The following is a 25557-nucleotide window of genomic DNA, read 5'->3' as shown; positions in this document are numbered from 1 at the left end:
TTCCTACCGTTTATTTCCCTATGACCTCTTTTTTCTGCCCGCCCCCCCAATGATATTAGCTAAATCATACGCCAAAATGAAACATTCGATTAAAAAAAAGGGATGCCAAAAAATTCTTTCTGCAGCGAAATAAGACACGTCCCACCCGAAGATGCAATTCAACTCTATCATATTTGCTTCCTAGATAGGCTTTTATTGCCTCTCCGTCTATCCTCGTAACTCTATGTTTTACTACCTGATCCCTTCTCTCTCTCTCAGTCTAGATTCCATCCATCGAACGTTTACAGACCAGGTGACCCAGGAAGGAGTTGTCGAGGTAAAGCTTCCGGTACAGTGCCTTGTTTAAGAATCATTCTGGCCATTCCCGGCAAGCTGTGAAGTCTTTGGCTGTTTTTCCTCCCCGGCCGTTACAGCTTCCTTGCGAAGCTCGTGTAAGCTGGCTTGGCCTTCCTCCTCGGCATGCTCGGGCAGAGGCGGTCTTTTCTCCCAGAGTATGACCCGCGCTTTCAAGTAAGTCCCGGAGCGTTTCACCCATAAAAGTCTTAGGGCTCTTTTTTCTCGGGTTTCTTTAGTTGCCCTTAACAGAAAAGGAGACCAAGTGGGTTGGTGGCACTTCCGAGGTTCTGCTGTAGAGGAGAAGGCGAAGGTGTCACGGGGAGAGCTGTATTGCGGCGAGAAAAACCGCACCACAGAAGGCTTCGGGGTCTTTTAAAAGCTAGCCGGTTTCCAGGACGTAAATTCTCTCTCCTGTCCCAAGTTATCCAAACAAACAGAAGCTCGACCCCTTTATTCCATGGTTCCTAAATTCTAGATTTGCTTCCTTTGACGGTTTGAGCCTCCGTTATCTTTGAACCATCTCGGCCATTAGTGTTTGGATGCGTTTATTGTTTTCTTTTGCGTTGCCCTTCGGTTATGTTTTCATCAAAAGTGCCACTGTCTATGGAGACTTCTCAGTTATCCAATCACTTGGGTTATTCCCAAAGGTGCTTTCTTTTTTTTTTTTTCAAAGGGCTACTGAAAAAACAAAGTCCACTTGCCTTTTGAAAATAAAAAGCACCTTTGGGACAAAGCAGCCATTGTCATCTTATAGGAGTAGAATAAAAAGAAACTTGTAATAGAGGAATCTTAATGAAAAGTCTTTAGAAGCATAGTATGCTAAAAAGCATACCATGATTTTAAAGTTTAAAGTTTTTAAATCCAGCTGCAAGAAATATATTTAATACATTTAATGACTTCTAAGCTGGAGAATTGCAGCAAAATGCGATGTACCTTATTACATTTCTGTATGTTTTTGAAATCAATGCTTCAAATTCTAACAGTATTAAAATGTACTAGATCTTTCTGCCAAGGGTAAAAGGTTCATTGTTTGGGATTTATGACATAATGATTTGGAGAATATAACTTCCTAGAGTTTCTGTCTAGCAATGGATGCTCCATATGATGGCGGTGAAGTAACTGTAGTCATGGAAGAGATAGAAAGCACATACACTTATTCATCCCCAGTACCATCTAAAAAGAAGAAGAAATATAGAAGTCCTGGAGATCAAGGGGAAAAAACTAAAAAGCCCAGGTGAGTGATTTTTTTAACATGAATAATCAGTTGCTTTTTTAGAATTGTTATTCCTTATTTTGTCTTCAATGTTTTATAACCTTTGATAATAAAGAAGTTGATATGTTTACATATATGCATACTCAGCAAAAATCAAACTGTTCTGTGGTTAATGGCATTTATTACAGAATTAATGAAGAGTGTTGTGAAATTATGATGAGTTATTGGATATACCCAGACTTGTTGAAAATCAGATGGGTGGCAAATAAATTTCATAAATGATACCTTGTTTAAAATGTTAAAATGTTGAGCTATAGTTGCGTAACTAAGAAATGAGTAATCTTATACTCTTACTTGGCAATAATGAGTTTCCTTGAAGTTTCATTTTTTTAATTAGGAATTTCGTCATGCTTTCAGTTACTTAATACTGTTAGCATTTTACTTAAAAATTGTGCTTATAGCTTTTGCTTCTTAAGTAACTTTTTGAGAGAAATGATTATACAAATATATATGTATACTTTATTTTTATTCTTATGAAGATGCATATATTTGTACCTCTGAGTTTACTTTTTTTTTATTTATATGCTGCCCATCTTGTCCAGCAATAACATGGGCAAATGTTGCAGACTTTTTGGCAACATTTTATGGAATTGTTTTGTCATTGCCTTTCTCTTATGGGGGAGAGTGAGTGATTGGCCTAAATGCATGCACTAGCTTCATGCTTAAGACAGAACTAGAATTCATGGTCTCTCAGTACCTTTAATTACTGTACCTAATTGACTGCCTGTGACTGTTGCAGTGTCCTGGGGTCCTGTGATCCCCTTTGCAACTTTCAGAAAAGCAAAACCAGGGAAACCAGATTCACTTAACAACTATTTTACTGATTTAACAACTGCAGTGATTCACTTAACAAATGTGGTAAGAAAAGTCATAAAACGGAGCAAAAGTCACTTAAAGTTTTCACTTAGGAACATAAATTTTGGGCTCAATTGTTGTAAGTTGAGGACTGCTTGTATATCAGGTTCTCATACAGTTTCCACTTGGCACTGAATAGATTCAAATTAGCTCACAGAGCATGGTCATTGTAAAGAGTGGGAAAAACTACTGCAAAGCATCTGGAAAGCATCAGATTGCTTGCATCCCCAGTAATGACAGACACATTAACTGAATATGACCTGTTTGTTACTTGAACCAAAGCAAGTCAAGGTAAATATATGAGATAAATTCTATTACCTCTTTAGTAAAACTGCAGTAATAATACATTAAATATCTAAAACTCTTCTGTGCTTTTATGATTCCCCAGATCAACTGTCTGAAGCAGCCACTACATTTTATCAAATGACAGGGTTGGCTCTATAGTAAAATAAATGGACTGCTCTTGGACTGCTATATTACAAAAGCACATTCTCTATGGACCTGACTTGCATGCAATTATCTAAAGGTGCTCTAAAAATTGCTGTTTCAAAGTAATTGCTTATTAACAAAAGGAAGATTAAACACATAGTGAATAATGGTAACAGAATTTAGACCAGCTGACTACTTTCTTTAGAATGAGAGATACCTAACTTAAGATAAATTTTATTATTTTTTGTGGGCACACTGGTCCACATTAAAAATGAAATTCTGTTGCCTGCCCTCAAGAGAAAGTATGTATCTACCCAAACACATACATAGTACATATATACATGTTATATACATAAATATATACCTGCACCCATACATATATATACACACATATATTAATGTCCATTTTGAGTTGACGATTATATACCATAGAAGGTAACAAGGAAAACAATGAAGAGAATGTGTAGTGTCCCACCCAGACAATCTCATATGCTGCCTTCTTATCTGAAGCAGTAATGCTTCAAGAATGCTGTAGAAACTTTTTTCATGTAATTGAAGGGTCAGTTTTTGTCTATTCAAGAACTCATGAAGCAGTAGCAGAGAAGAATTTGGGTAATATGGGTGTTTTAAAAGTCACCATTCTTTTTCAAGAAATTCTGCTTAAGAGTTTCTCATTCTTATTGCTCTCAACAGTATCCTGAAAAGAGTCCCTCTCCCATGCTTTTCATCCTAGATAGCAAAACAAGCCATTATCATTTGTTTTATTGTTTACGATAATATATTAAAAGCAAAGTGTCTACTCCATGGACCATAGACTAAACAATGGTGCATGCCATTTACTTGTGTCTGTTTCATGCCATATTGTAATTCTTTGGCGGAGGGGGGAGGGAGGGAGATGTACCAATCCTTTTGGGCACATCTGTAAGTTGAAAATAAGATTTTCTGAGATCAGTAGGTCTTGCAAGGGAATATGGTTCTTTAGAATTTGCTTGCACACATAGTTCTGGGATGTTAATTGAACAAAGCTTTGTCGTCCTAGTCTGTATAATTCTGTTAAAAAGTTTTTGTCATTGTTTATTGAAAATTCATGTGAAAATGTAGACCAAGGGTAGAAGGATAATTTGCTTCCATTATAATTTGAGAGGAAATTAGAGAAATATTTTGCTTGTTTTTCAGATCTGCATATCTTCTGTATTATTATGATATATACTTGAAAGTTCAGCAGGAGCTCCCACACCTTCCTCAGTCTGCAATTAACAAGAAGATCAGTGAGAGTTGGAGGCTGCTTAGTGTAGCTGAGAAAAGTTATTATTTGGAGAAGGCTAAGTTAGAAAAAGAAGGTCTCGATCCGGTAATTAATTTGTTTATAATTATGCTTGTAAATCTGCAGGTCTTTTGTGTGCAGGTATGTGTTTACATGTATTCTGTATATACTGTATCTATTAAAAGCTAAAAACAAATAGAATGCTGTTCTTAGAATTCTTCTGGGGGATAATTACATTTCGATGAATTTCTATTATAGATTTGTAGTCATAGGATGTTTTTGTATGGAAAATTCCAAGTTCATGCTCTAGGAATCTAAACACCTGCAATATTGGACACTAGTATTCTTCAGTATTGATTGCAATGTTGAAGAGCTTATTAATAGCAAACAGTAAACTCATTGCAATATTTTATATTTTGAATCCAGTATTTATTGAAGATTAGTTTTGACAAATACATATCTTCTATAGGAAGTTTTACCAGATAGTATTCTTCCAATATTACTTTTCCTGTGTGTGAGATGACTAATATATCTCAGGAATTCCATCAGTTTCGTAGCTTATAGTGTTAATAACAGTAAATATAATATAATTTATTAAATGTTTATGCTGTCTGACCCTTCACATTACTGGGCAGCTCACAATAAACAAATTACAATTAAAAACAATATTTTAAAAAGATAAAAAAGGTGTCAATCACAATAAAATATGTCTTCCTCTTCCTCACAGAAGGCCAGATAAATATAGTTAAAATTAGAAAAGGTGAGAGGGGGAAGATGAAAAATTTGCTTAGAATAGGGATATTTTTGCCTTAGAAAGCTGGCAAAGAAACCATTGAAATACAGCTAAGCTGATGACTCCATATTCTGTCTCTTTTTTTCATAGAACTCAAAGTTGTCTTCCCTGACTGCTGTAGTTCCAGATATTCCAGGTTTTCGTAAAATCCTCCCTCGTTCTGATTACATAATTATTCCTAAAGGAGGTCTGCAGGATGAGAATAAGCCACAGGTGGAACTTCATGTGACCCAGGGCCAAACAGCATTGGAAGGACAGACAGCTGCTACTAATGTCAGAAGTATTTCCCATGATACTGTGCAGAACATACTTTCAGTGGACTCCAGCCAAATTGGAATTTCTGAGCAGTGCATTGCCATTGAAGGGGTGTCTGAAGATCCCACCTCATTTGTTCAGGCAGATACAATAGAAGAAGTTGTCGCATCAGAGATCTTGTCTCGTTATGTCAGACCTACTGCACATAAAGTGGCTGGTGATATCTTCCTGGACGAGGAGGCCCCTTTGGAAGCAGGAGATGGATATCCCTGCCAAGCAACCAGTGTGGTTATTGAAGAAACTTTGGTTAACACCTCAGAGGCACCAAATGGGAGCATGACTGTGGCACAGCCCCAGGCTTCACATGGCCTTTCTGTGGTAACAGTGGTGACTAGGAGAGTAAGTAAAATGCTCCCTCTTAATGTTCTTTTTCTATACTTCTGCCTAATCCAGGTCATATTTACCAGCAAGTAAATGCCTAAACCATGCCAGTAGTACATCTTCAGTAGTACATATAGTAGATAGGATTGTTAACTATTTTTTGGAGATAATTAGTGCTCAGAAATTGAAAGAATTGCATTTGAGATCTCAATGAACTACTTGTGAGCTGTTTTGCTACAATGTGTCCTCAGAATTTTAAAATCAACTACAATGTAGAAAACAAGCAGTTTCATTACCTCTATCTTCTATTTCTAGGATAGAGAAGAAAGTAATTCTGCAACCCCCACTGCACAGTTCATTATGTTGCCTCTGACAGCCCATTCTGTTTTGGAAAATCCAGCATCGATCAAACTGGTCAGTAAAAGAAATGCTGCTACCAGGTCTATTGGAAGTACATATTATTCAGTAACTGAATCATAATGTATCAATAGATCATTGAATATGTCTAGGATAAATTGAACACTATTCTAAATTGAAGCATTTTTCTATGGTCTCAAACTTCCCCATATATAAATTCTGAAACCAAACACTTTCATCACTTTACAAAGAGGAATGGATTTGAATTTATATTGAAATGTGCATATAGGTTAAGCAAGACTGCCTCCTGGGTTATTTTTCTCCTTTTCTTTCTACCTGAGAAGCTGACAGACCAGACAAACCAGGTGAACCGAATCCTCTGGTGCTATATCCCACTTTATATAAAGTCCTTATCTTTAAACTGTTTAAATAGACAGCTTGCTTTAAAGGTTTCCAAGGAGAGATGTAGTTCAACTAATAAACAAGAATTCCATTCCCACTCTTATTAGCAACAAGCATTCACAAATAAAATGCAAAATCATTTTAAATGCATAGTACCAGTATGTACTGTGTTAATGAAGGGGTAGGCAATATAGTTTGTTCTAGATATTTTAGATTTTAACTCCCATGAGCTCCAAAAGAATGGAAATTTTAATCCTGAACATAATAAATGATATTTATTCCCTATTCGTTATGCGTATGAGATGTGAATGGACAATAAAATAAAAATGGTTTGGGACTCAGAATTGGGTGCCTTGGCTATGCTAGCCTGCATCTATTAGCTTTAGTGTGTAACTTACAATCCTTTGCTCCATTCTTCCCATCAGATACAATAGCCATAGTCTTTAATCCATAAATGTTCAGAACCATACTTCTAATTATATCATATATCTCTTTATTGCAAATTAGGTTCTAAAATAAAAATGAACATGGAAAAACATTTCCGACTATAGAGAAGAATTTAATATGACTACACACACACACACATATACAAATTATTTTACTTCAGATGTTTATTTTGATGTTTTGTAGTTCTCAATCCATGCTGTTGAAATTTCTGATGCTTAAATTCAATTTGATCATTTGAGGCATCTATCTAGTTACTTGCAATCCAAATAAGTTATTGCTGCCTGGTAAAATCAACTTCCAAGAAAAAAATGACTGATATATTGAATAGTCTCCAAAGGCATAATTTCTGATTTATAATAGTTAATGTTATACTCCAAAAGGACTGCAAAATTATCCATGACTTTTTACTGATTTTGCTACTAAAGAGTCAGGCTAGTATCATTTTGTCATCTGGAAGCAAGGTGACTTTATATTCCATATGAAGCATCTCAGGGTCCCGGTAAGGCAAGCTTTCCTTCCTGAGCTGTAGTCAGTTGTCATCCAATCTTTAAAATGATGAGTGCTTTTTCCCCTACCCCAAGTGCCATTTAGGATTATTCTCCAATTCATAAAGCAGTAAAGACTGGTGAACTCATAAAAGAAGTCCATATATTTGCCTAATCTTATTATATTTCTAAGTGCTTTATTTGTAAAAAATTCACTTCAATTAATGTAGAATCTTGGCAGGGAGAAGTAAACTTATGCTTTCCTCATGAAAGAAGCAATATATCAAATCTGCAAAGCGTGCAGTCAACTTTTCTCAGAAAAGTTTTACTTTTCTTTGTTGTTTGTTCCTAGATCCTTCCTGCTCTCTAGTAGCATTGGCTAATTTTTTTGGCAGTACTGGATAGGATAAAAGTGGTTCTCCACCATTTTTATCCTGATCATTTATCATTGCAACTTTGATTTTAAAGCTAGGCTATTCCTGGAACCAGATAAGATCTAGATTTGTTAACAGTTACTTTAATTATAGAATAACATAAGTTTACTTTTTAAGAAAGAGTTGAAGCACTATAAACACAAAATAACATCTTGTTGAATCACCTTGAATCAAGACATACCTAGAAAAAAAAAGATTTATAACCAACTAAAATTCTTTTTATTTTCACATTTAAAAATATAAGAAAAAGAAAAGAAATAGAAAAAATTACAATTTAGCTTAAATTGAGTAAGATTTTTAAAATAACACTCAGTTATTGTAGTATTGCATATAAAGGTGATCTTTATATCATTCTGATACTTTACATCAATATTAAAATGAAACAAAATCACAGTAATTAAAAAAGCCCACATGATAACAATAAATCAAAATGGGCAATTAATAAGAGTTTCTTTCTGATCCAAGATTTGTCCCAATTAAAACCAGTGGCGCAAACTTTAAAAAGAAAGGAAAGAAAAAGTTGTTACTCAGTTTGGATATTCAGATATTAAATATAAAACCAATGCCCTCCATAATAAATGTGATTTGCATAGCTGATGCAATGTAATCTGTTTTTCCCCCTTGGGGCTCAACAATAACCATGTCTTTGCATTTGATTGCTTTACATGCTTTCTTATGAATAAAATAATTTCAACTTATATTACAGTTGCTGACTCAATGTTTTGAGTTAAATATTCCTGCTTACCTCTGATTTTAGATTCTGTGTGAAAATTATACAACCATTTGAAAATGCAACAAGAGACATTATAATACAACTGGTAATAAAATATGGATAATGAAAACTAGTTAGCATAATACAAGTATAATTCATATGATGTGACAAAAGCAGCTAAATTGAGTATTTGTTCATTCTGCTCCCAAATCTTGAATAAAATTCTAATTCCTGCCCTATGTAAGAGCAATATAATACTGAAATAAGAGATCATCCTAGATCATATAATATTTGTCGCAATAACTCATAATGACATTTGAGGTAGAAACGAAGCTACAAATATTCTGTTCTATTGGAGCAAAACTGCTTATTGTGCGTTATTATGCCATTTAGTTTTGTGAAGTAATCTATATCCTTTCATTTCAGACAACTACTTACACTCGTAGGGGGCACGGAAATTGCACCAATCCTGGCTGTGCCTTTACTTATGTTACCAGACATAAGCCACCAAAATGTCCCATGTGTGGAAACTTTCTGGGAGGGAAATGGATCCCTAAGGTATGGTGAAATTAATTTTAAAAATATGACATTGCATTAAAGGTGTTTTATTAGTTTTGGGTTGGGTCTGTAAAATGTTTATGTGTTACAAAAATATTATTTGTACAAGTAATCTTTTAAAATATACTTAGGATAATGAGTACTGTACCTTTGAAAATTTATTTGCTCATTATAGCTAATTTCCAAGGGAAAAATGTGTTAGGATGTCTTCTACCTTATCTGAACTAAATTTAATTATGAAGTAAATTATTTTGAAATTCTAGGTTTATTTTAAAAATACAGTTTATTGTTTGGGTATATAAATGGGTTATGAAGATGGATTTGATTCTTTATTCAAAGTTTTGTATTTCACTCTAATGGTTTACAAATTACAAATTACTTAATACAAATTAAAATCAAAGTCATAACAATAGAGAAAATCCTGTTTCAAAGTATAATTGTTATTGTTTGATTCTTAAAATTTAAAAGAGTTCTGCCTTTTTTTCAGAAGATGAAGTTTATTTTTCACAGGGTGCCATGTACAGTATCTGTAGCAGATTCAGAGATTACATATTTAATGCTAAATTGAGATGTTAGAGTAAAAAGCATGATCAGATCTACTTCTTACTTCTCTAACTTCTTAATTAAAAATTGTGAAGAGTGAATTGTTTTAATTTGTCATAATAATTCTGAAGAGTCTTGAGTTTGATGTTTTCATTGCACTATTGTTGATGTGACCCAGTTTTTCCTCATCTTTGGCAACTTTAAGATGTGTGGATTTCAATTCCAGAACTCTGCAGCTTATACCTATATGCTTAAATGTAAGTAATACTAATTTGGAGAGTTTTTTTGTTTTTCAGGAGAAACCTCTAAAAGGCAAATCTGAAACAGGTTCTGAACTACCGATAAAAACCTTGGGCCCGAAAAAGAATCAGTTACCATTAACCTTTGGACAGGCATTGGTTCAAGATAATCCTGCTAAATCTGTGCTAGAAAGTTCAGAAGCAGTTACCCACCTTCTCAATGCATCCCCTGTTGAGGGGCAAATGCAGGAGACTGAATGGGAAGAAGTGATAATCTCTGAGGCTCATATTCTTGCAAACAATGTACAGTCAGAAGAGCAAGGAGGTGCCACTACCATTATTCAGCTTCAAGAGAGTCTTGCACAGATAGAGCCATTGTTAGAACAGAAGGAAAGAGAAAATGAGCCATCTGCTGAGACAGCAAATGTTCCCAGTCCTATTTCACACCCAACTTCCACTGTGAAAAATACAACAGGGTAAGTCAAATTCACATGGACCAAAAATGAGGTACAGATTAACATGGTGTTAGAGTGCAATAAACAATTTTAGATTAAAACAAACCAATGTTTTATTCAATGTTCTCCAAAATCTTTTGTTTTTCCAGCCTTTTCAGATAAAATTTTAGTTCTGAATCTATACCTATGAGTTAAAGCTGGCTATTTTCTTTATGTTTTTCTGTGACTCCTAACAAAGTAAATTAAGAATCAAGCAACTTTGTCTTTGTCCTTTAAGTTGTGACTGTTATGGCAGGGATTTCCTGTCTTAATTACATGTCTTTCTTTTTCAGCAGCGATGCAGTTGGTGCTACACCTAAGGGTCTGGAGCAGAAGAGCAAAGCAAAACCCAAGCCTTCGTTGCTGGCTGTTGCGAGGCCCATGAGAGCCATTTTGCCTGCTCCTGTTAGATTGGCAAGAGAAACTAACCAAGAACAGATACCTTGCGGACAGTCGTTTAGAAACAGTGGTAAAAAAATAAGTCCAATTTATGTTAGAGTTTCTGAATTGTAGCTGTGATTCGTTATATTTGATGGGTAAGCTTAGATGTAATTTAGATTTAGTCCCAGAAAGTTATTTTTCAAATCCTTCATCACTTGAGCTACTGAATAGACCGTCTGAAGTTACAAAAATCAATGTAACAAAATAAAACAGTCATAAAAAATAAAAAAATTCAGTTGAGTTATATAAAAACATTAATGTTCAAAATTTGTGCCTAAATGCCTGAACAAAAAAAATATTTTTTTTAAGTTAGTGTTGAAGAGAGCAGAAAATCAAATGAGATTTAGAGATGACTTGACACATTCCATCTTCCCTGGAGCACTTATTGTAAAAATTGACATGATTCAGTTTGTTGCTTACTAATGTTAACATTTCCATTTATCTTTTTTTTCCAAGAAGAAAATTCCCCAATAAGAATCTCAGGATTAAAGCCAAATACTCTGAAGCAGCTGGGTCATAATCCTGTTCAAGCATCCAGTGCTGAAGATCAGAAGGTAATTTTAGATTTTGCCCAAATGCTTGTTTTTCTCTTCCTCAGTTGACTAGTTAATTAGTTGGAATTCTAATGGGAAGCATTTAGAACCAGTTCAGAGTTTATACTGTAGGTACTTCTCCACAGTACCAAATGGGAGAGGGCTGAAATGATTTCTCCATGCTTCATGGAATCTTGACCTAGTTCGGTGAAACCCCGCACATCTTGGGATTTAGCAGTTTTGAGTGGAGCAAGTAATGTTACTTAAAAAAATGGTGAACTTTGACTATGATGATGTGTTTTTCTGTCAAAAAACTTGACAGTACACTTCACTTCATGTTTCTGTCTTTGCTTCTTGTTCTCTGTCTAAAGCTTCACAGCAGCACAAACAGCTCCACATCTCAGGTCAAAGTGGTGGAAGTCAAGCCAGATGTATTCCCTTCTTATAAATATAGCTGCACCGTAACCTTGGTAAGAATAACTGGCAATTTGAAATCTGTAAGATTGCAGTACCTAAATGCTGTCTAATAAATGAACTCTGGGACTAGATGTTGGTATGTATTATACCACATACCCACCAGGTTCTTCCTATTTAGGCTAATTTGTGGAAAAGACTAAAAGAGAGAGATAACCTTTATTGTAATTTTTTACTGCGGGCACACTGGCACACATTAAAAATGAAATTGTCTTTGCCTGCTTTCAAAAGTATACACGTATACACATGCTGCATACATTGGACAGTGATTAACATTTACACACACACATACACACATAAATGTTAATCACTGTCCATCTTGAATGCATAGTGGAAAGAGGAAGCTTGAGAGTTCTCAAGCTTGATATACTGTATGGAACAAAACTCTGACTGAATCTGGTTGTTCTGCTTTGGATACCATGAAGCCTCCTCCCAGAAAGTAACAAAGAAAACAACTCGTGAAGAGGATGTGTAGCATCCAGACAATACTGCGGACCCTGGACAAGCATTGGTTATGTGCCACGTCCTGGATAGAAGGGAGTGAACTGCCAATCTTTTCTGTCATCCTCATCGCTCTCTTAACCACCTTCCTGTCCGAAGCAGTAATGCTTCCAAACCTGACAGTAATAAAATAGGATACTCTCGATCATTCCTCTATAGAAAGTGGTAAGGACAGGAGAAGGGAAGATGTACTTTTCTCATGTGGCACAGAAAACGCAGGTGCTGCTGTGCCTGTTTCACCAGTGTCTCATTGTCGAGCGACCTAGCCAGCCTAGTCAGCCTATCAAGTTGGCTACCAAGAAAGAGAATAAGAAATAGTAAACCAAAGAAATTAAAGGTGTGAAGCAAGGGGGGGGGAAAAGGAAGTGTAACAATCTAGTTCACCATTCACTAGTCCTCTTAAAACCAGTTCGATGTTGTTGTTTTTTAACCTGCCTGTGTCCCATAATAATGCAGTGAAATGGAAATCATTATCTGACTTGATATTAATCCATAATAATGTTTTTTTCTGGGAATTTTGATAAAATTTTAATACTTCTCTATACCAGTATTAATAATTCAGATTTGATTCCATGAGCACCTCCTGATTAACTATGTTTTGGACGAATAGTCTTTGCCGATTGACAGCATAGCAACCTATTCCATAGTTTTGTACTGCTGATATTTGAAAAGATATTCTGGAACATGTAGTACAGTTAAAATAAGAGTGGATAAACATTTGAGCTTTCTGTATAGGATTTGGGATTGGCAACCTCACGTGGCAGAGGGAAATGCAAGAACCCTTCCTGCACTTATGTGTACACTAATCGACACAAGCCAAGAGTCTGTCCCCGTTGTGGCTACAATCTTACCAAAGACAGAACTGAGAAAGCAGTAAAATCTGTGGTGAGTTACGGTTCCTTCAAGCTTCCTTCAACTGATTATGATTTTGAAGTCCACAGGACTTATCTCTGAATAAATCTGCATAGGATAGGCCCAGAGACAAAGCAAATCTCTGCCTCCCTGCAAGGTTTGACTTTGTTGTAGGCAGGAGTTGGTCTTCCCATTTCACTGGTGCTGAAGAGAGGATGAGGGGAAAAAACGGGATATTTTCTCCTGACCTCCTGTTGCATTTAGAGATGTAGCATGAATATAAAGGGAAAACCCCTGTGTTGATGATAACCAATCTTTCATTGGTCATTCAGAACTGTTAGCTCATGGATGCATTAATTTGCAAGCAAGCAAGGGCTAGTCCTGAACATATTTTCAAGTGAGAGTCTGCACTAATTTTCGGAGAAAAACAATTATTTCCTATTCTTATTGAGTTAACAGTTTTTGTGACAACATCATGCATGGCCTTTCTTCCCTTAGTCCAGCTACGATAGTGTAATTTAGTGCCAAATTGCAGTTGTAAAAATAGGAATGCAGTGTGTGAAACTACGCAGTGCAAACTGATCTAATGTTATTGTCCTGAAACACCCCCCCTTCCCCCCCCTTTCATTTTTAATGATACTTTTTGTGATAACATTCACTTTATGGCTAGAGATATATAATGCATTTCTCAGACTTAATTGTGCCCATGGGACTTAATTATATGCCGCTTTTGTTAGTTTGGAATTCCATCCTTTTAAAATAATAATTGAGAGAAAGAATCAGATCGATAATGCTGAGAAATTACTGATTTAATGGAGACATTTCTGCCTCCATCCTCATCCACAAACTGAGTGGAAATTTGCAGTTTATTGTAATAGGAATCATTGTGAACAATGATTGACCATGTACAGGTAGTCCTTGACTTATGACCACAGTTGAGCCCATCACTTCTATTGCTAAGTGAGACATTTGCTAAGTGAGCTTTGTCCCATTTTACAACTTTTTTTTTGCCACAATTGTTAAATGAATCACTGCGGTTGTTACATTAATAATACAGTTGTTATGAGAATCTAGCTTCCCCATTGACTTTGCTCGTCAGAAGGTCACAAAAGGGGATCACATGACCCCGGGACACTTTGACCATCATAAATATGAGTCAGTTGCCAAGCATCTGAATTTGGATCGCGTGATAATAGGGATATTTCAGGGGTTATAAGTGTGAAAAATAGCATTAGCACTTAGACTTATACAGTCAGCATATCGCCCTCCTCACTTTACTGTCTTCAGTAGGATGGAAGGCGGAGTCAACCTTAAGCCTGGTGAGATTCAAACTGCCAAATTGCAAGCAGCCAGCAGTCAGCAGAAGTAGCCTGCAGTACTGCACTTTAACCACTGTGCCACAACGGCGCCAAACGGTCATAAGTAATGTTTTTCAGTGCTGTTATAACTTTGAACGGTCACTAAATGAACTGTTGTAAGTCAAGGACTACCTGTATTTAGTATTTAGTCTTGTATGTGAACTGTTTCCCCTTTGAATTTGTCCTACTTGCATACCTCTCTTATTAAAATGTTTCCAATGACTCATTTTGATTTTTCAACATGTAAGTTCAGAAATCTGCAACATAATACAGATCGTTGCTAAAATTGGGTAATACTGTGTAATACTGAGTGTTTTATGTCAGTCTACTGAAGCACATCAGTTTTTGAAGACTTTTCCCTTTGGCTCATAATGGAATTCAGTAGCAATGGGGTTGTAGGACATTTTGATTTTCCAGCAGCTGGATTTAAATTCTTACCTTTCTTAATTTACTTTTTAACTAGTTTTCCTTGAAAGGGAATGAAATTGTTACAGCCACAATGTCGTGCAATAATAATCTCCCTCTCTTTATCAAGAATACAGCCTGAGATCTAGTTCACCAACTCTTCCAACTAAAGAAAATAACATTTAGGTTTCTGTTACTCCAGTATCATCTTTTGCACCACTGCCAGTGGCTTGAGTATCCATTGGTGGTTTTCTCTAGATATAAGATGGCAGAAATTACCCTGCCAGCAGTAAAATAATTATCAACAAGTAGCTTGACAGATAATCAAGATAATATGTTTTTTGTAGGAAGTCACTTCTAGCCCTGCACATATACTGAATACCAATGAGCCTCTAATTCAGTCTCAAAAAGAGATCCAGCGCCAGTCCACCCTGCAACTTCTACGCAAAGTAATTCAGATCCCTGAGAATGAATCTGAACTCTCAGATGTTTTTGCACTGATTCACGAACTCAATAGCTCACGGCTCATCCTGTCTAACATGAATGAAGAAACGGTTACCATTGAGCAGACTTCCTGGTCAAACTATTATGAGTTTCCTTCTTCCCAATGCCTTCTCTGTAACAGTCCTTTATTCAAAGGAGGGCCAAAGTAAGTGAAAGTACAATTATTGCCACTTTTTTTTTACCATGTTACATTTCCTTTTGAAAATTCTTCACTGTCAAACTTAGAAAAGAGAGCTGTTGCATTTGTATTTTTGTCACATTAATGATTGAAATGAAATGAAACTGTCAGAGGAACTACTTGTCCATAGACTAGAATGTTTATTTGCTCTTTTCCCCATGTCCTCATCCCAGAACCTGATTAAATATTTTTTTCTCCTGTAGCTTGAGAAAATTACCTGGGTAGTCTAATTTGGCTAATTGAGAGTCAGAAAGCTTTTAAGAGCCGTACAGTCACAACACAGGAAATATAATCTGAACAGACATTAAGTCAGTGAGGTACAGCTCACTTTTCTTCAGAAAGAAATAAAAGATAATTTTAGTATCTGATTATGTCCGCTATTTTGCAATTTCCCTCTCCAACTGCATTAGCGGGATGAGGTGGTTGGGTTTTTTTCCCCCGAGCTCATGAAAAGGCCGGTGGTTATCCAAACAGGGAGCAAAAGAGGCAAACTTCCACTCTTAAATGTTAAAAAAGTATGAAGAAACAAATAAGAGCAGTGTTGTCCTCAATGTATGGATGTCCTATTTGAATGTAGAGCTCTTGCTGGAATTCTTGTGTTGTAACCCTAACCTTCTTTCAGATAAATAATATTAATCTGAGGCCCTAGGTTTTTGTACCTTGAATCAACCATTTCCACATTAGACTGCCAGGAGGAAACTCAGATAGATGGTTATTTAACTATGCTTTGGTGAGACTTAGCAGGTAGCTGTATCTAAGGAGACTTGGCTGATACCAGAAATTCAGAAGGATCTGCCATGGCTCTTGTTTGAATGGGGGGGCAGGGGAGTGGCTACCTGGAAATTCCGAGACTGTTAAAATTAGTGCAATATTAATGCAATATCAGGGGTTTTCAATTCAATGTATAGAATGTGAAGAATGTATGTTTGTGTTTACTTTCATAATCATAATGTACACTGAAGATGGTATTTAATTTCATTATACGAGGTGCAATAACAACAAAGTAAACTAAACTAAAACTGGGGAATGGAAAAAAAAAGGCCTACTTCTGTACCATTGCCACAAATTTATATACATGAGGGATCAATGTAGGATTGCGGGCAAAGGAAGAAGGGGACGACAGAGAATGTGGTGGCTGGATGGAGTCACTGAAGCAGTCAGCGTGAGCTTAAACAGACTCTGGGGGATGGTAGAAGACAGGAAGGCCTGGAGGAATGTTGTCCATGGGGTCGCGATGGTCAGACTAGGACACGACTTGAGGACTAGCAACAACAGGAATCAAGATTAGTTTTACCATAGTGGGACTGAAGGGCCCAACAGTACAGTTTGGCCTGCCTGATCAGTAAGAGAGCTACTTTGAAAATGCTTTGATTTTACTTGTATCTAGTTAAGCATTATAGGATTGCATTATTGATGTGCTCTTCCATGCATTTCACGGATCCATATACATTTTTCTCTTCCATTTCCATAGCTCTCTTGCAGGTCCTCAGGAATGCTGGTTGTTAACAGCTAATCGTCTGCAAGTCGTCACTGCCCAGCTCAAGGTGTGTGTGAATGTGCAGTGCTTGGCCCTTCACAGCTTCAGTGATATCTACACTGGTGAGTTAAAAGCATGGAGGCATTTATAAAATAGGAAGCTTCAAGGGGAAGAATACATTTAGGGTGTCTATTTATTTCCCAAATGAACCTGGGTTGTGCCTTTTTAATTTATAAACATGGAGCTTGAGATCAAGTTATTTTATGGTATGTGTAACTTTTTCAAATCCATAATAACAGCTGTTCTGTTTTTAATTATAGGTTTGTTTAATATTGGTAATAAGCTTTTAGTGAGCCTAGACCTTCTGTTTACAATAAGAAACCATATAAAACTTGGCGAGGATCCTAAAGTGACAATTAGCAAGATTTTGGAAACTGTGCAGGAACACACAGGTATTACATCTTTTTTTTTGCCTTTGCTACAGCTTTCACACATTACTTTGTAATACATTAGTTTTGCTCTAAGTGAAGTTTAATATAGCTTTTCCAACCAAATCTTTCCAAAATGCTGGTTTATTGATGATTTTGAAAAAAGAATTATCCAGAAGTGGTGATATAACTGCCACTTAATATTTCAACCTTCAAGAACAAGGAACAATCCTTAAAATATAAAACTTTTAACGGCTGATGTGAATCTTTGGTTGAATGGGGGAAATGGAGAGATTGCAAAAATTATTATTTAACCAAGTGAGAAAGTCAGTATTTAAGACAGATGGTTGGTGTTATGTAATTTAAGACTGAGTACCTTAATGCTGTGACTGCTGGGTGCAAAGAGTAGCAGGCTATAATTTGTGTGTGGCCAGTAAAAACAATATATTATGGAAGTCTGATTTCTTTGGATAATCTGTGAACCTTGAATAGAGAATTACTGAGATGTAAAGTTTCCTTCCTTAAAACAGTTTTTACTTGCTTGTTCTAAGAGTGGGATATGAAAGCTACTGAATTGTACTGACTTGACTGTGGTTCAGGCATAGCTTCTAGATAATTGTTAGAACATTGTAGTCTTGGGTCCTGACCTGAGTGGGTGATCAGTACTATCTCTGTCATCTTTAAAACCACCATAGGCTTAAATATCTAATCTAACTAATGAGTAAGCAGTGTTGAGTCTGAGCAAGTTATAATTAAGCTAATATTTCTGTGATATTCTCTGTTTAAAGCAAAAGTTTGAAACTCTCATGTTGGTGGTTTGTCATTACAGATAGGGATGATTTCCATGAGCCTTCTTGACAGAAATTATCCTCATTTGTTCTCTTCCCCCCTCCCTCCTTCCTCAGAGAGAAACCTGAGCACTGAAGAGGTGAATCAGCTTGAGGAACTGCTGTGCAATGGATACTGGGCCTTTGAGTGCCTCACTGTCCGAGACTACAATGATATGATCTGCGGTGTCTGTGGCATTGCACCAAAAGTTGAAATAGCTCAGAGGAATGTGGAAAGTGTTTTGTCACTGAAAAATATTGAGGTAGACCAGGAATGAGTTATTTTAAAAGCTGCACTTGTTTGTTAATCTTGATGTGCATATTTTGTTCAAACATCATCCTTCTACTATAGAATCTGCAAAGGTGGGCCTTTTTACTTCAGCAAAATTGATGAGTTGGTTTTCTGTTAACACTCCCTTTGAAATAACAAGCAATGCAACAATGAAAGAAACAAGAGCAAGAAATGATAACAGTTTCTTGATAAAGATTAAAATAATGTGTACACTACAAATTAAACATTTATACTTTTCTTTCCTCCTTTTTTCAATGCTAGTTTACCTGGCCAGAATTCTTGGCATCTAGTGAGGTAAATGTGGAAGATTTTTGGTCAACCATGGAGACAGAAGTCATAGAGCAAGTGGCCTTTCCCTCCAGTATACCTATCACAAAGTTTGATGCCTCCATCATAGCTCCCTTCTTTCCACCACTAATGAGGAACAACATAGTAGTCAACACAGAAAGGGAGAAGAATCTTGAATCACATGTAATCCCAGGTGGCAATCAAAATTCTTGTCTTGTTTACCTTTTTAAGTAGCAGTTTTGATGTTATCCAAAGTGTCACTAAGATTAAAAACTCAGTATGCTTTGCTATAAAAGGGTGTGCCTTTATGAGATTGTCCATCTTAGATAGCACACTAGCCACAGTTATGCATGTGTTGGGCTGCATAGGGATAACTATGTAATGGGGACAGTTTTTAAAGCAATGCTTTCATGCTCATAATGCTTCCAGTGTTTATATTAGACATGGTTTTATTTCTGTGAATTCTGATTCATGAACATGACATAGATATGGCCTTCAGACATGGGATCAAGGCTGTGTCCTCCCTTGTGGAAATGATGCTGACCCTAGGCATGTGCAAATACTGAGGATTGTATCTTGCTTTTTCAGGTAATGCAAGTGTTCTAGTGAGGCTGATTCAAGATGAAATTTGTAAAATGGAACAGATTGGTTCCTACAGTGAGGAAGAACTGCAGGATTTCTTGACACAGTGCAGCATTCCTTGGCAGGAGGGGGACTCCAAGGTAATCACAATGTTCTTCAAGCATAGAGCCATGCTTCACTTTTGAAGGAAGCACTACTTCTGTCCAGTGCCTACATAATGTAATGTCCTTCTCTCTATAATAACAGCAATAGCAGTTAGACTTATATACCGCTTCATAGTGCTTTACAGCCTTCTCTGAGCAGTTTACAATGTCAGCATATTTCCCCCAACAATCTGGGTCCTCATTTTACCGCCCTTGGAAGTATGGAAGGTTGAGTCAACCTTGAGCCCCATCAGGATCAAACTCCAGGATGTGGGCAGAGCCAACCTGCAGTACTGCTTTCTAACTACTGTGCCACCACAGGTCCTTTCTATGTTTATTAGATCTGTAAAAGTAAATGTTTTTAATTTTGCAAATGATTAATAATGATGAAGTGCATTTTACCATGAAGCTACTCATTTTTTTTTGTGGCATTCTGAGGCAAAATAAGGCCTGTGGGTCACCTCTGCTCGATGACCTGCAATTGTGCCACATTTTGTCTTCCTAACCTGTCTGTCTCTGTCCTCTTTGACTCTGCATGCTGCTGGCTATTTGTAAGCTAAGACTTTGAAAAACTCAGCTGTCTGTTTTTTCTTTTTGTTTCTTAGGAGCAGCTCTGTCTTTCTCTTCTGGCTCTTTATGATTTTGTACAGAATGGGACACAAATCAGTCAGCCTCCAGCATTCCTAACAGGAGGAAAAATCTACAAAGTGTGTCCACATCAGGTGAGGCTGACAAAAAAAAAATACTAATCTGCAAGGTGCTCATGATGAAAATGGCCATGTTGGAAAACGTGAATATTTCAAGAGTGGAAACAAACCCCTGTATTTTAGAAGTATGTTGGGAACATGGAAGAATGTTTGAAGAGGTTTAATTTTGAGTGTTCCAGCTGTTCTTTAATCCTGAGATGGGCTGTAGTTTTGTGATTCACAATGTGGCTGTTATTTCCCCTGTTGTTGTTGGTTTAGACTAGATTAAATGGGCTGGCATTTTAGATAAAGTATGAAACAGAAAAATGGAATTGTGCGCACAGCCAGACAGAATGCCGATCACAGCTGCATAACTGCTATTCTGCCTTATAGTCATTGTGGCATTTTTATAAAAACTTTGATATCCAGAAGTTAGAGTTAATGGGGATAGATGGGTGGATTCACAAAATTTATTTTGTGGGTAGGTGAAGGGATACTTTAACACTTGTTTGACACATATGTTGCTAATGCTGCTAAGACTACATATATCAGGAAGAATGCCAATTGCTCCCTTGGGTTTGGGCCTAACAGGAAAGCTGCAAGAACAAAGAAGATGCTGTTGCCTCTAAATAATTGGTCAATTTTTTTAAAGTATCAGTTTTTAAGAATAAGTGTTTACATTAGTAAACACTTGTAGGAGAGAGGTGATAATGGAAAGGCATATTGTTAAGTTTAACCGCTGTTAGTCTTGTAAAAAAATTATAAGATTGCACATTTGTTTTCTCATTGTTTCTTTTGGGGTTTTATTTGAAGGTTTTCAGTTTTCTTAAAAAGGTTTCCTTGATAGATTTTTTTGTGACTTGGAAGGTAATTTTCATTCAGTATGGGCTATTATCACCCTTCTTTTTTTGACCCTGAAATAGAAAAAAAAGTAATAGCAACTGCTGCTCCCAAGGTCTTAAGTGTTTTCTGTGCTCAAAAAGAAAAGAGAGAGAGAAACAAAAACACTGGAAGCCACTTAAGTTTTAGTTAAATGAAACAAAATACATATCACGTCTTTTAATGAATATGTTGAATGGGATTGATTTAATCTCAGTTTGAAACAAATCACATTTTCTATTTAGTGCCCATCTCTTACTAATATGTTATTCCAGAATAGGTATGGATGATTCCTATAGTAGAAAATGTACTTTTAAGGATGGTGAAACAGGCATGGACGCATACTTTTGTGTTGTTCCAGGAGTGAATAGTGTTACAAATATGCAAAATAACTAAGTCTGGAGAGAAAGGGGGACGGGGAGAAAATTAACTAAATCTACTTTAAAACTGACATTCATTCTACCATTCTATCCTTGTTCCCATCACATCCTTCTACCTGAATATATAAAAGCATAAAAGTATAAAATATGAATATATTTTAACAAATCATATATTTTCTGTTTTAGCTAAGTACATTAGCATAATAATGGATCACATAAGATGCCCTTTTCCCTCTTATATTCCTATTTGATATTAATAGTATTTTGATATAATTTGATGTTTGCCTAATGTAAAGGAATAAGCTCCTATGTGATGAAAATTACATTGAGTGTTCTAAAGTTTGAATTACAAGTGTAAATTATTAGGATTACCTTGAGTGAGTGTTTACCCCTCCGGTTCTTTTGTTGTTCTATAATCTTTCTTGATCTTTTTTTTTTCCTTTACAGGTTGTGTGTGGTTCAAAATATATTGTCAGAGGGGAAACTCCCCGAGACCATGTGGATCTATTAATGTCCTCACGTCATTGGCCACCAGTCTATGTAATAGATATGGCCACTTCCGTAGCATTGTGCGCGGATATCTGTTATCCTGATTTGACTGCTCAGATGTGGGGAAGAAACCAGGGTTGCTTCTCTGACCCTATGGAGCCTTTAAGGGTTAGTTACCATGTATTCCTTTGAAGATTAAGTTCCTTACCGATAGCTTGACATGTCTGGAATAGTTATCATGCGTAGTTTTTCTGTTTCTTTGACAAAATCATGGCTAATTTAAATCTGTTGATTACTTTGATAATAATTCTGTAAATGATATTCTCTAAAACTTATGGTATTAGATGACCTATGTAGCTCCTTCAACAGTACTTATTCCCATTTATTTAGAACACAGTATTGGAATAAGTAAGGATTTTATCTATTGTCTCCCTCTTAAATTCAGTTTTTAAATCAGTTGAAGAGTGCAGAACGTCTCTTTTCCAGAACACCAAGAATGGATCTGTATTGATCCTCAAAATTTAATATATCGATTAGAATGAGAAAGACAAGCTGTTTTTTTTTCCCTAATCACTAATCATGAAGGAATATTTTTAGGGATGATCATTACAATGCCTTCTTCCATCTGAAAATTTGGGGTCACTTCCCCTTTCTTTTGCAATGCGCTTTACAAAAAAAGCTACATAAATACATATAATTCCAAGTTTTTAAAATTACATCATTTAATTCATATATTCAAGATGTGTATTTATATCATCATCATTTGTTCTTGACCGCTTGGTCGAAATATTCTCTTTAGGAATGGTCAGTTACTCTTTCAATTTTATAGATGTATGCATGATATGAGAATGTACGAGTTATTCAAAGAGCCTTCAGCCAAACACTTTTGAACTTTTCAAATCTGTTGTGCTCTCTGTTGGATTATTTTGAATTATGTTCATATTTTTCTTATTGCTAAGCCAACTTTGAAGACTATAAATACAATTTTCTAATGCATACATCGCTTTTGTCTTGCTTTTTCCCCTCCGTCAGTATGTGTCCTGCCCAGAACTCCTGGACAGGCACTACAATGTGGATACAACCACTGATGAACATTCTGTTGAGCATCCAATCACTAAATCAACATCTCGCTTTGTAGTTCACACTGGGACCGAGCAGAAGACTCAAGGTGATCCACTGGCTCGACACCATTCCCTCTCTCTGTGCCGGGAATTGGAGCCCTACGGTGCTATCATTACAGCCATCAATGACAGCAAAACCAATAATGTCCGCCAAAACCCTATAGCATTTGATAGTGCAACCCACTATTATCTCTACAATCGTTTGATAGATTTCCTCTCCAGTCGTGAGGTTGTGAACAGGCAGATCCACGAAATTGTTCAAAGCTGCCAACCTGGTGAGGTTGTAATCCGGGACAATCTATATCGTCTTGGTGTTGCCCAGATCAAGACAGAAATGGATGAAGATGAGATACAAGAAGAAGAAGGTGTTGTCTAATGTATTGTGAGATGATCATCCCTGAATCGGACATAATAGCTAAGCAGTTTGTCACATAAAGTTTCAATCCATCACAGGACTATGTTAAACTAAGAGTCAAGACCTATTGATTGGGCTTTGATCTGTAAACAGATTGTTGTTGAAGAATAAATTTCTCTTTTCAAGAGGCTGGGTAAACCTAGAAGCAACCCAGGATAATTGTTCAGAGACCGAAGAATTTTCTATTGCTGACATTAAAAAGAAAATACATATGCAGGACATCACTTTTTAAAATCTCTGCATGTTGTTGGAAATGCATAAAGTGAAAAAAAAAAAAGCCACAGCATAAAACATGTATGACTGCTCCACTATTCTGAAGTGGCCATCATAGATTGAATCATAGATTGAAGGATATTTGTAACCTAGATCTATTAAGTTTCTATTCTGAAAAAACTTGAACTTTGAATTGGCATTGGTGGCTTGAGTTTATCTGCTTCTTCAGCTTGTTCCCCGTCAATCTGTTTCCCGTCAAGACATTATTTAGTGGTTGAAAGTTAAACTGGCTTGCATATTAAGTTATATGCTGCTAGAAGCATCATTGCCCTGACAAGCATGGTTATTTCAAAGGTTCTTCAGGGGTTTATATGTTTTGGATAAGGGATGGGGGCTAATAGTCAGGCGTGGATATTCAGGCACTTTACTTTATAATCCAGTTAATGGACTTAATTGATTGTTTATTCCTCTGACCACAGATGCTACTAAAGATATTTATGGAATAATGGTTGGGTTCCATGAATACAATCTGATGTTTTTTCTAATGATTTCTATGGCTAAAATTGTTAGGCATGCAACATAACACTTACCTTTAAGGGCCACTTGGAAACCACTACATACTCTACCATTTGAGTGTTATAAATCTGACATGAGTTCATGCTGTCATATTCAATTATTACATATTGGTTTTCCTGTGTAATGTGATGAGCCATGATGTGTAAGCTCTACACTATTCACTGATTTGTGTTCATTCTTAGCCATCCATAAATCTCAAAAGTAAAAAAAAAATAGATTTCCTGACTGAGGTAAAGTTATCCACTATGTTTTGTTCAGATTTGTGGTGTGGATTTAAAACTCTCTTCTGTGAAGAGTTCTAGTGTGTACTGTGCTGTAAAAAAACAACGAAAAAGAAATTTATTAAAGTTCTGAGCAAAACTTACGACTTGCTGTTTAAAATGCTAATGTATGAAATACAGTTTTTAAGTCAGTGGTAAACTTTAATAAATTATCTCTTCCAGTGTTGGAGAGTAAAACTATTTGGACAAATGAGTTTTCCTTATTTTGTAGCTTCTGGTTGCTAAATAATAAGAGTTAACAATCCATAAGATGGAAGTGTTTATCAAATGTTTGCATGGAAAAGATGAATTTTAGATGTGCTGAAACAGTATTATTAGTTTATTGTTTTTGAAAAAAAAAAACCCTACAGAATCTATTGATGCTGAATTTAAATTGTTTTCGTTATAACACTTAATGATTGGGTAATTCGAGCCAGCATAAATGCATGTTTTGTTTTCTTAACTTTATAATCTGAGCTCATTTAGATGTTATGAAGGATAAAAACAGAATATGAATGATTTGTATCTATTTTTAATATTCAATTAGATTTTGCAAATCTCATTTATTATGACAGGTTAATACACTCCACAAATGATTTGCAGATCTAGTTTCACAGGCCACACATACTGCTTATGCTTCTATTTTTTTCCTCTCATTCAAAAAATTAAATGTGCTTTTACTCTACAGTTTTGTTTTATTGTGTCTATCAAACTAAAGAAACCATTTTCTGAGTTTCGCTACTGTACTAATCATTCTACTCACGTAGTACTGAACTATTTCCCTTCTCACTGCTCATGCAGCAGAGGGGCTAAACCAGCACTAAACCAACATTCAGGATAGAATAATGCTTTATGTATGCTTGGTTATTTATTTAAAGGATCTGTATGGCTGCTCAAGTTACATAACATAACTCTGGGTGGCTAACAGGTAAACAAATAACAATACAAAATTTTCTCATACCACCAAACATAATAGTTCCATCACAAACTAAAAAAAT

General features: G+C 36.0%; 1 protein-coding gene across 4 annotated transcripts; it reads left to right on the top strand.

Moving 5' to 3' along the window:
* Window positions 1-318: 318 nt before the first annotated feature.
* On the top strand, window positions 319-24760 carry HMGXB3 (HMG-box containing 3). Of its 4 annotated transcripts, none has more exons than XM_026696594.2 (20): window positions 319-510; window positions 1423-1570; window positions 4070-4244; window positions 5041-5604; window positions 5902-6000; window positions 8850-8981; window positions 9821-10239; window positions 10551-10726; window positions 11155-11252; window positions 11603-11701; window positions 12942-13091; window positions 15169-15470; window positions 16975-17102; window positions 17301-17432; window positions 18314-18498; window positions 18789-19008; window positions 19404-19537; window positions 20146-20262; window positions 21933-22142; window positions 23007-24760. In XM_026696594.2, the coding sequence occupies exons 2-20, from the start codon at window positions 1425-1427 to the stop codon at window positions 23469-23471; spliced, it is 3951 nt and encodes a 1316-aa protein (XP_026552379.2). In that variant the 5' UTR covers window positions 319-510; window positions 1423-1424; the 3' UTR covers window positions 23472-24760. The 4 variants fall into 4 exon arrangements, with proteins under 4 accessions (XP_026552379.2, XP_087780413.1, XP_026552380.2 ...); XM_087924287.1 differs by having other exon boundaries at window positions 327-510; window positions 10554-10726; window positions 11158-11252; XM_026696595.2 differs by having other exon boundaries at window positions 327-510; window positions 10554-10726.
* Window positions 24761-25557: the final 797 nt, after the last annotated feature.

The sequence above is a fragment of the Pseudonaja textilis genome, chromosome 2, assembly GCF_049901715.1.
Source record: "Pseudonaja textilis isolate UNSWEBS1 chromosome 2, rPseTex1.2, whole genome shotgun sequence".
Taxonomy (NCBI): Eukaryota; Metazoa; Chordata; class Lepidosauria; order Squamata; family Elapidae; genus Pseudonaja; species Pseudonaja textilis.
Note: the sequence above shows the minus strand (reverse complement) of the source record. Positions and strands in the feature narration are given on the sequence as shown.

What these genes read in the sequence shown, in the direction of transcription:
- HMGXB3 (XM_026696594.2), top strand. Translation starts at nt 1,425, where the DNA reads ATGGATGCTCCATATGATGGCGGTGAAGTAACTGTAGTCATGGAAGAG. An exon ending in CCAGTGCTGAAGATCAGAAG is followed by an intron (nt 11,253 to 11,602) that starts GTAATTTTAGAT and finishes CTCTGTCTAAAG; the next exon opens with CTTCACAGCAGCACAAACAG. An exon ending in TTATTCAAAGGAGGGCCAAA is followed by an intron (nt 15,471 to 16,974) that starts GTAAGTGAAAGT and finishes CCATTTCCATAG; the next exon opens with CTCTCTTGCAGGTCCTCAGG.